This window comes from Ictalurus punctatus, chromosome 26 (genome assembly GCF_001660625.3).
Source record: "Ictalurus punctatus breed USDA103 chromosome 26, Coco_2.0, whole genome shotgun sequence".
NCBI classification, from domain to species: Eukaryota; Metazoa; Chordata; class Actinopteri; order Siluriformes; family Ictaluridae; genus Ictalurus; species Ictalurus punctatus.
Genome location: NC_030441.2, coordinates 6,450,372 through 6,462,464, shown reverse-complemented (window position 1 = coordinate 6,462,464; position 12,093 = coordinate 6,450,372). Strand labels below are relative to the sequence as shown.

Genomic DNA, 12,093 nt, shown 5'->3' with positions numbered 1-12,093 from the left:
AAGGCATTGAACCTATCCACTATTCTTAAGTGGTTACTGTAACAGCTCCACCAACTGAGGAGGGAAAAATCAGCAACAACCGTTGCTAAGTGTGACACGCCTCACCCAAATCAAGTTGTTCCAAGTCGGCTAGTGTGGCGCTGGCTTTAGTGATTGTATCTGATCATCACAATGTTTGAATGTTCTAGCAAGTGGCAGTAAGAAAATGTTTTAGTGTGGATAGATCCTCCTCCGTTCCAGCTGGTTAATGTGCTCTGCTTTCTAACACTAGCTGGCATTATCATACATTTGAATCAAATGAATATAAATATAAGTATCTAAAGTAAGGTACCAACTGAAAATACTGGTAAACAGCAGTGAACATTTGCATGCAACAAAATACAGTCATGTGAAAAAATATGTACACCCCATAGAAATTGTTGGCTTTTTTGACATATTTGGACATATTGGATCCTCTTTGAAACAGTGCCTATTAATAAAGGTGATACACAAATCAAATGACACAATTTAAATGAACAAAAACTGATCGGTCACATGGAAAAAGTAAGTACACCCCTACATTTTTCACACCTTCAAATCGATAAAATTAGAATCAGGTGTTCAAGATTGGGTGCCATTGATTAGAACCTGCTCAGGGAGTGCAGGTGGAAACTGTCTTATTTATACCCCACTCATATCTAATGCCTGGTGTTCCCTTTGTTATTGAGGTGTGTGGTGTCATCATGCCAAGGGTTCTGTAAGCCCTTCAGAAAAAGGTTGTGGACGCCTATGAGTCTGACAAAGGGTTTAAAAAGCTCTCCAAATTATTTAAAATACATTCCACTGTAAGAAAATTCAACCCAATAGCAGAGCGTCTGACACAAAAAGAAGTCTCCAAAAATAACAAAATTTCATCACATGATCTGCTAGTATGTCTTGCAACTGCTGGTGTCAAAGTGCATGCTTCTACAAACAGAAAGAGATTGACTACAGTTTAGCTACAGTTTAGCAAAGACCAGGCCTTTTGGAATAATGTGCTCTGGATAGATGAATCAAAGATAGAGTTGTTTGGCCACAGTAACAGAAGAGATGTTTGGTGCAGACCAAAGACAGCTTCTTAGAAAAAATGCCTCATACCAACTGTGAACCACAGTGGTGGAAATGTTATAATTTTGGGTTGCTTCAGTGCCTCAAGGACTGGACAGCTTGCATTCATTGATTCAACTATGAATTCTGCATCATATCAAAGAGTGTTTGAAGATAACGTGAGGCCATCTGTCCAAAAGTTGAAGTTTGACATGGTCGAAATTGTGATGGCTAGACTATTGGGTCAGAGCATCTCCAAAACATCAGGTCTTGTGGGATGTTCCTCGTATGCAGTGATTAGTATCTACCAAAACTAGTCCAAAGGTTTGGCCGCAACACGTCTCAAAAAGTTGGGACGGGGACAACAAAAGGCTGTAAAAGTAAGTGTTACTAAAAAGAAACAGCTGGAGGTTAATTGGCAGCAGGTCAGTAACATGATTGGGTATAAAAAGTATCTTAGAGAGGCAGAGTTTTTCAGAAGTAAAGATGGGCAGAGGTTCTCCAATCTGCGAAAAACTGCGTCTGCAATTTGTGTAACAATTTCAGAATAATGTTCCTCAATGTAAAATTGCGAAGACTATAAATATATCATCATCTACAGTACATATCATCATCAAAAGATTCGGAGAATCTGGAGAAATCTCTGTGTCCAGAACTCATTGTCTGTGAACACAGTTCACCGTGCCATCCACAAATGCTTTAAGTTAAAGGTCTATCATGCAAAGAAGCAGTCATATATGAACATGATCCAGAAATGCTCCCGTCTTCTCTGGGCCAAAGCTCATTTAAATTGGACTGAGGCAAAGTGGAAAATTGTTCTATGGTCAGACGAATCTAAATTTGAAATTTCTGAATTAAAGAGGACTAAAGAGAGGGACCATCCGGCTTTTTATCAGCACTCAGGTCAAAAGCCTGCACCCCGTTATGAGGGTGCATTAGTACCTATGGAATGGGCAGCTTGCACATCTGGAAAGGCACCATCAATGCTGAAAAATATATACAGGTTTTAGAGCAACATATGCTTCCATCCAGATTCCATCCCATCTTTACTTCTGAGAGACTCTAAGATACTCTTTTTATAACCAATCATGTTGCTGACCTGCTGTCAATTAACCTAATTAGTTACAAAATGTTCCTCCAGCTGTTTCACTTGTTAAGTATTGCCACCCTGATATTTCTTCAATTTTTTCATATTTGACCATAACTGTTGGTATAGAAATATAGAAGATCAACATAGAAACTTTTATTTATGAAATTCGTACCAAAAGATGAAAATAAAATGTAAAAAAAAAAATTCAAATGGTAATGGGTGTATTGTTTTCTATTTTTGTTTTCCCTTTGTTCTGCTTGAATTTTACAGCAGGATGGGAGTCTCAGTCAAAATCAATCAAGCGTGCTTTGTATAATATTGGTTCAGCAGTGTTTAATTATATTTATTAGATAAATTTTTCATTCAAGCATTGCTAGATGTTTAATATAACACTGAAGGGTGGTGTCATATAAATGGTCATTTTCAGGTGTGCCTTTAGGGTTTCTGGGCCCCAAGCCCCCACCCCCCAGTTATCTTTTTTTATTGCCAAGTGTAAAAACAATGATTGCATATTCAATAAGAGACTATAAAAAAACTAAATTTGAATAGTTTATTAAATTAATTGAAATTAGGCATTTATAACTATAAACAAATATTATATATATATATATATATATATATATATATATATATATATATATATATACATATACACACAGTACAAGTATTGTACACATTGTACTCTTCCTCTCTCTCATACAAAGATACTATAGAAACTCTGTCTGGATGTCTTTATAAACTGTGAACTTGTAATTTCTTATTCCCCAAGTACCAAGAACAATGAACTTTATTATTATTATTATTAAAATTATTATTAAATAATTCTTATATTTATAATTAAGTTAGTCCAATTATGTTTGTCCAATTACTTTTAAGTCTGTGAAAATTTATATATATATATATATATATATATATATATATATATATATATATATATATATATATATATATATATATGTAATAGAGAGAGAGAGTGCCCTCCAATAATATTGGCACCCTTGGTAAATGTGAGCAAATAAGGCCATGAATAGTTGTCTATTGTTTAACCTTTTGTTAAAAAAATTCTCAAAAATACTCTGCGCTGATGGATATCCATGAGCGCACAAAATGGGAAGTGGCTATAAGAATATAGCACAAGCATTGAAAATGCCCATTTCCACCATCAGGGCAATAATTAAGAAGTTCCAGTCAACTGGAAATGTTATGAATCAACCTGGAATTGGACGTGTGTCTATATCGTCTCAACGCACTGTGAAGAGGACGGTTCGAGTAGCCAATAAATCTCCAAGTATCACAGCTGGAGAATTGCAGAAATTAGTTGTGTCTTGGGGTCAGAAAGTCTCGAAAACTACAAAAATCATCTACATCACCACAAGTTGTTTGGAAGGGTTTCAAGAAAAACCCTCTACTCTCATCCAAAAACAAACTCAAGCGTCTTCAGTGTGTCAGACACTACTAGAACTTCAAATGGGATCGGGTTCTATGGTCAGATGAAACCAAAATAGAGCTTTTTGGTAATAAACACCAGAGGTGGTTTTTGTGCACACAGAGAGGTAGCCATATGGAAAACTACCTCACGCCCACGGTTAAATAAGGTGATGGTTCTTTAATGTTTTGGGGCTGTTTTTCTACCAGAGGACCTGGACATTTTCTTAGGATACATGGCATCATGGACTCTATCAAATATCAACAGATATTACATGAAAACATGACTACCTCTGCCAGAAAACTTAAAATGAGCCATGGTTGGATCTTCCTGTAGGACAATGATCCAAAACATACATCAAAATCAACACAAAAATGGTTTACTGACCTGAGAATCAAGGTCCTGCCATGACCATCCCAGTCCCCGGACTTGAAACCCATTGAAAACCTGTGGGGTGAACTGAAGAGGAGAGTCCACTAGCATTGGCCTCGAAATTTGTAGAATCTGGAAAGATTCTGTATGGAAGAATGGGCTCAGATCCCTTGCCATGTATTCTCCAATCTCATCAGGCATTATAGGAGAAGACGCTGTGCTACCTCCCTTTGCCAAAATAACAGCTCTAAGTATTGACTAAAAGGGTGGCAATAATTGTTGTACATCTATATTTAACAAAGTTTTTTTTAGCAAAGTTTTTATAAACCTGTGTCTTGTTTGCAATTCAAGACAAATGAATATCCAATATCCACGAGAGCAGAGTATTTTTGTATATTTTGAGAATTTTTTAGCAAAATATCAAAAGGTTAAACAGTAAAGACAATTTTTCATAACATTCTTTGCTCATATTTACCAAGGGTACCAATATTAGTAGAGGGCACTGTATACACACACACACACACACACACACACACACACACACACACACACACACACACACATATATATATATATATATATATATATATATATATATATATATATATATATATATATATATATATATATATATATATATATATAAAATATACACACTGTCATATCACAGCAAACCAGTGACTACATTTCTCATCCTGCACTCTGGCCTGCAAACATGGCCACCATGGATTGCAAATTCCCAGAACACGCATTCATTCCAATCACGCACACCTTCATCCAATTTCACACACTCACTTCACAGTATAAAGAGACTGTTTTCTACAATGTCTTTGTGAAGTATTAGTGTTACCACTGTACCAAGCGATATTACCCTGTTCCTCATTTTGTTCTTTATTTTATTCTTGTTCTCGATTCTAGCCTTGCCTTGTTTATGCCTGTTTGCCAATCACCTGACCCTTTGCCTGTTTCTTGACCTCACTATTGTCTCGTGTTTTAGATTTGCTTGCCTGTCTATCTTTCATTAAACTCTCATCTGCATTTGCATCCGTCCTACCTTCATTACGAGGAATACGTGAGATATATATATATATATATATATATATATATATATATATATATATATATATATATATATATATAATGCTGTGAAATATAGTACAACATAAAGGCAACCTGAGTAAACACAATAGTTATTATTATTTTTTATGTATAATAATAATTATATATATATATATATATATATATATATATATATATATATATATATATATATATATATATATATATAAAATTATCAAGCCCTTGATTAGTTGCCTCAGGTGTGTTTGAGACAACACCTGTTTTGCATATTTGTGCTGTTGTGAGGGATTCTATTCAGGGGGTGAATAATTTTGAAACTCAGAGAAATCATTATAAGTTGCATGTTCAGTTGAATTTGGGGAAACCACTTGAAGCATTCGTTGTGTTGAACTATTTCAATTGCTTTTGTTTGATTTGTTCATCGCAAACAGCTGAAAGTCTGTACATTTTGACAATAAATCTGACTTGCAATGGGAGTATAATAATTTTGATTGCAGCTGTGTGTGTGTGAATGTGTGTGTGTGTACACAGTTGCGCCCAGAAGTTTGCATACCCTTTGCAGAATCTACTAAATCTTAACAAAATAAGAGGGATCATAAAAATCAAATGTTATTTTTTATTTAGTTCTGTCCTGAATAAACTATTTCACATAACAGATGTTTGCATATAGTCCACAAGACAAGATAATAGCTGAATTTCTAAAAATTACCCCGCTCAAAAATGTATATACCCTTGATTCTTAATACTGTTTTTTTGTTTTGTGATAGATGTTCATGAGTCCCTTGTTTGATCTGAGTAATTAAATTGCCCACTGTTCTTCTGAGAAAATCCTCTAAGAACCTCTAAGGTTAAAAAGCGCTATATAAATGCAGACCATTCTTACTGCTCATGAGTGGTTTGCATCTTGTAGTTTGGCCTCTAAATTTCTGCACTTGAAGTCTTCTTTAAATAGTGGATTGTGATACCTTCACCCCTGCCCTGTGAAGGTTGTTGGTGATGTCACTAACTGTTGTTTTGGAGGTTTTCATCACAGATCTCACAATGTTTCTGTCATCACCTTCTGTTGTTTTCCTTGGCCAACCTGTTCCATGTCTGGTTGTTAGTACACCAGTGGTTTCTTTCTTTTTCTGGACATTCCAAATTGTTTTATTGGCTATACCCAATGCTTGTGCAATGGCTCTGACAGATTTTCCACCTTTTCCCAGGTTCAAAATGGCTTGCATTTCTACCATAGACAGCTCTCTGGTCTTTATGTTGGTTTATCCTTTTTAACAGCAAATGCAGTCTTCATAATTGAAACCAAGGGCTCAAACTAAGAGTAGACATTCAGAGCTATTAATTCTTTAAACAATCAATCTGGAAACAATCAACTGGACATACCTGGGCATCAAGAAACACCTATCAGTAATATGTTCCAATATTTTTGATCACATGAAAAAATGGCCAATGTTCAAACAAATGGTGCCCTGTTCTAAGTTGTTCAAGCTGAAATTCTGATCTATTGTCTCATATTCATCTTTTGATCTCAAACAAAATGTCTTCAATGTATAGTGAAAACAATAGAATTGTCCTTGCTGTTCCAATACTTTTAGAGGGTATATTATGTATACTTTATTTTTGTCTATAAACGTCTATTTTTAAATTATGAATATGCATGAAAAATATATTGTATGCAGACTATTTTTCTGCAAGCTTTTAATCAAAATTAATTGAAAAATGCTATATAAAAAAATCATCTTTTGGCCAAAGCTGATGCAGGTGATGTGCAAATATCCAAATAACAAGGTCAAAAACAGAGAACAGCGGTCAGGCAATCAGCAAATAGCATACACTGGAGAATCCAAAACATGAAAACCATGAAAATAAAGGTTTGGTAAATTCAGATGTGAGCACAAACTGAGTATCACTTCACAACATGTGTAGTGTGAGACTCTCTGTGTTTGGGTGATTGGGAACAGGTGAATACAATCACAAGTCCAGTGGTTGTGAGTTCTGGGAAGTGTAGTCCGGGATGGCCGTGTCTGTAGGTGCATTCTGGGGAACTGAGTTTGCTAATGGAGTTGACCTGACAATGTGATGGTCAACCTGAAAATTTCTTCTAATAGCATAACCTATATTAACTACTACTGCATGGTCATGGGTTACTTATGATCATTTGTATTTTAGAATTTATATTTCTCATGTTTACATTTTTATGTCCTAAACATTTTATTTTAATCTTTGTACTTATAAAATGATATAAATAAGTATTAAACATGTGAGTAATTTCATTACTTACTGTCCAGGAAACATCATACAGAATAAGAATGATAAGGCAACGTGCAGCCCAATAAACAGCAGACGGAATAAAAATAAGCTAATATTCAATATCTTTGTCTTATTGATTGTGAAAATGAAATAAGATAATATTGGCAATTAACTATATAATAATTTGAAGTAAAGAGATAAAAAAAGATATTAAGTCAAAACAGGATAGCATGTTGATATAATGAGTTATTACACCGACATTTTGTAAATCAAAATAATGACAAAACATTTGATCTTTTTCCCTCCACAACTTGCATTTCAGTAGGTTTTAGAGACATATTTTTCCATATTTACTTGTATGAAAATCAAAGGATAATCCAGCATCATAGGCTACTCCAAGCTTCATAACTGTAACTTTCAGGTAGATTTTGTACCCGACATCAATACTTTATCATCATGTTTGATAAAGTATTTATCATAATCTACAGTTTTTCAATTTATGTGTATAACATTTTTCATAATCGGCATACTGAAATACACGTCTAGATCTAGATCCAAGCTTTTATGTTTTTAAACATCGTAAGGTCCCTGGATATTAATATCAAATAATATCTGCTTCAGTGACTAGCAAACATGCATGTGCGATTTATTATTTTTTTTTGTGTGTTACCATCGTTTTCTTATGCTGTAGTTTATATAAGCCATCTTGAATGTCAATTAGGCCGTCAAATTACGGCTTGGTATTAAATTGACCAAAATAAGAACTGAAATTCTAAAGAGGGGAAAAAAAGAAACTGGAGCGTGACCTGGTTTCTGAGCAAGATACGTCCGAGATGGATGTTGATTTTTAAAGCGAGCAAGTGTTACCATTTAATTTCGAGTGTGCATATAAAAGCAAATTCGTGCATGAGCAATATAAATTTTGCCTCTGCACATGCATTTTTATATTATAGCAGAATACATTTGCACAAGAGAAGTAATTCTGATCAGAGACTAAACATTTGTGCTTTGGATGTTTTGTATTATATAACAACATATCCATTAAGATTGAGTCTCACTAGGGGCAGTGGTAGCTCAGTGGTTAAGATGTTGGCCTACCTATCAGAAGGTTGTGAGTTTAAATCCCATCATCACCAAGCTGTCACTGCTGGGCCCTTGAGAAAAAGCCCTTAACCCTCAACTTCTCAGTTGTATAAGTGACTGCATTTACACGGACAGCAGTAATCTAATTATTGACCTTGTTCTGAATAACACAATACTCTGATTAAGGTGTTTACATGAGTTACTTTTACAATACTACTTTCATGTTCCTGTTTTACATGTCATAAACATAGAGCGATTAACGGCACACGTCATTACGTTCCCACGTCACGCCGTCCGACGTCCCTCCAGAATTTCACGTATCAACATACAGTTGGTCTTCGTTATGGTACCGTATACCGTTTTAGGCGTTTCATTTTTAATTTTACGAACGCTTCAAGTGCAGTTAATTATTTGTCATGCCGTATGTGCAAACAGACGACCGCTTGAAGCCGTGGCCTGCGTCCCAAACCGCATACTTATATAGTAGGTAAGTACGCGGTTTCGGACGCAGCCGTGCTCTCTTGTCTGCCGTCAAACGGTTGAGCGATGCCGTGTGTACGTGTCCTTTCGCAAAATGCGATGAAAACTCCCACACGATGTTAATAGTGTGATTAAGGTGTGTACATGTCTGTAATACACATCAGTAATGCGACTAAAACATTATACCCCACACATCTTAATTCCATTTGTGTTTACTTCGAGGATTACGGTCATCAATAATCTCTGTTCACGTGCTAGTTTCTTAATCGGGTTAATACCGGAATATCGTTGTCCATGTAAACCTAGTGAATGAGATCAATGGAAGTCGCTCTGGATAAAGTCGTCTGCCATGAATGTGAATCTGGTGCTTATTGTGAGACTGATTTCAGGCTGCATGTAGTACAACTCGACGAGTTCGTGCCAGTGAGTTTGTTTACAGTGTGGTTAATTGAATCCCTTGAATGCTGAAACAGCGCAGACATTAATGCTTGGCGTCTAATTGTTAACCCGTCAGGTCCATCTTGTTGTTGCTAGACTGCTGCGAGACGTATTTGACGCTTGAAGCTGCCATTAAGGCCCCCACTCGACCAGGCACACAACGCTTTTCTTCTTGGCCAGGTTTTTGGCAGGATTCCTGAGTAAAGGCGTTTGGGGGAAGGGAGAGAGAGGAATAGCTCCGCCTTGTCTGAGCAGAGGGACCTGGCGAGGAGATTGCAGGGAAATCTAACGCGTTTTCCTCCGAGGAGAGGGAATACCGAGGCGGACAACTCGCAAGGACATCGAGTCCCCAGATTCCGGGATCTCGTCTGGATAATCTAGCGAACAGGATGAGGGAACAGTTGAGGAAGTAAGTGCGGTCCGCGTCAGTGGTGTCTCGAAATGTCGAGTAAAAGCCTGCGGAGGACAGTGAAGGAGTTTTCAGATGATGTTAGCTAAGGCTAGCCGGTAGAGCTGTTGTAGCAGGGCAGTTTGTCTCGAGCTGTACAGTCCTAGCAGGTGCCTCTCCTCTTCCACAGTAAACACACTCACTTTCATTACAGCGGTGCGAGTCGGTCCGTCCTCATCAACCCAGCGCGTTACCTCTTACAGACCTCTGATGATTTCCACACACGAACACTCGGCTCGTTGGCTGTTGGTGGATTATATCTCGTATTTAAAGCCATGTTTTTGTTGAAGAGGGCCTTTCTCGGGATTGATATTCTCACCGCACTTTAAAGCGGTTACTGTGCAGAGTTCAGTGATTAATCATGTGTTTAGTATCTGGATTAAATGTGTGGTGTGTGCTCAGACCTCAGGTTAAATAGATCTTGCAGACGGAAGGGAGTTGATTTTCCTCGCCGTGGGGAGGTAGGGGTATAGAGTGTGTGTGTGTGTGTGTGAGGCCTGATGCGTTAGGACAGATCTTCCGCCTCTCCGGAGGTGTATTCAGGGTCGGGTGGTGAGATTTGGTACAAGGCCATGTTTACAAGTCTCAGCTGTTTTACATGTTCGAGACTGCAGAGATTAAATATGTATATCTTTAAATATTTCTGTGCTGAATGATTGTGGGATGATTGTGGGGATGATGTGTTTTGGTTGTTCGTGTTGAAGTTAGCGGGACATTGTTAGTGTTACAGGGTTTTCCCTACAGGACCCAGTGCTGTCTGTAAAACCACTCAAACCTGCAGTTAAAGCTGAAGCAGTTTAGAGGGCTGGTTCTGTACACAGGTTCTGGTTCTGTACACGGGTTCTGGTTCTGATCAGTGCAGGTTCAGATTCTGTTCAGTGCCGGTTCTGTACATTACAGGTTCAGATTCTGTTCAGTACAGGTTCAGATTCTGTTCAGTGCAGGTTCTGTTCAGTACAGGTTCTGATTCTGTTCAGTGCAGGTTCTGTTCAGTACAGGTTCTGATTATGTTCAGTGCAGGTTCAGATTCTGTTCAGTGCCGGTTCTGTACAGTACTGTTCAGATTCTGTTCAGTACAGGTTCTGATTCTGTTCAGTGCAAGTTCTGATCAGTGCAGGTTCTGTACAGTACAGGTTCTGATTCTGTTCAGTACAGGTTCTGATTCTGTTCAGTACAGGTTCTGATTCTGTTCAGTGCAGGCTCTGATTCTGTTCAGTGCAGGTTCTGATTCTGTTCAGTTCAGGTTCTGATTCTGTTCAGTGCAGGCTCTGTACAGGCTCTGTTCAGTGCAGGCTCTGTACAGGCTCTGTTCAGTGCAGGCTCTGTTCAGTACAGGTTCTGATTCTGTTCAGTGCAGGCTCTGTACAGTTCAGGCTCTGATTCTGTTCAGTACAGGTTCAGTGCAGGTTCTGTTCATCTCAACTTTTGTGCGTCAATTAAAAAAAAGTTACACATAGGTCCATAGAGGACAAACATGTCCATGTCCTGTCCAAAAATATTATACATTCATACCCCCCCCCCCCCCCCCCCATTTTCACTGATGTCGTTTTTTATTTTTATTTTTTATTTTTTTTACCATCATCAGTTCTGATCATAATGACCAAACATTCATTCATTTACTGGATTGTAACTCTTTCGTTACAAATGCTGGTTTGTTTACATAATGCCACAGACGAATTTTTTATGGGGGAAAAAAAAGAAAAATAGTTATTATTATCCATATACTAAATGCTAAGAAGATTTTTTTTCTTTGATTATTACAGTCTTTGATGTGTCAAATATTAACAACTACATTAATTTTGTTGCGTTCATATTTTTATACAGTGTCATTAAAAAATAAAATAAATAAAAAACTACCACTCGGGTCCATAAAGGACATAAATGTTCATGTCAAAAAACTGTCAAAGAAATATTATATATTAATATGACTGACTTGGATTTTTTAGCAGCATCAGATCTGATCATAATGACCAAACATTCATTCATTTTCAGAAATGTATCCCTTTAAACACTGGTTTCTTTATATAATGCAAAATCTACAAAGCTCAGTGACCTTCTTTGATCCATATACATGGTGGGATTTGTGATCTCCACTACAATATCATTTCTTTCTTTCAAACTGTTCACGTACGTTTCCAGTACAGACGTACAAACCACAACTCTGATATCCGTGCAAACTCCCACGCGATTATATCTGCATCGTTTATTCCGTTGGTCTGCGGTGCTCTAGAACACAGCAGAATCAGAAAAAAGGAAACGCATGTATTTTCCCCAGAAGCTAAACCTGAGAAAATACTACACATTTCAGAAAAGAAAAAAAATATCCAGTGTTTTGAAACCTTGTCAACAAAATAAAAGCCTATT

At 37.1% G+C, this 12,093-nt stretch overlaps 1 protein-coding gene across 8 annotated transcripts in view; it reads left to right on the top strand.

Moving 5' to 3' along the window:
- dmd (dystrophin) overlaps positions 1–12,093 on the top strand; it is a 241,529-nt gene that overhangs the window by 146,437 nt on the left and 82,999 nt on the right. The window contains exon 1 of one of the 8 annotated variants that reach the window (XM_053675992.1): positions 9,406–9,690. The exons of the other annotated variants lie outside the window; for them this stretch is intronic. Coding sequence (XP_053531967.1) covers positions 9,671–9,690 — 20 coding nt within the window. The 5' untranslated portion in view covers positions 9,406–9,670. Of the gene's footprint in view, positions 1–9,405; positions 9,691–12,093 lie in introns of those variants that run through there. 8 annotated transcript variants of the gene reach the window in all.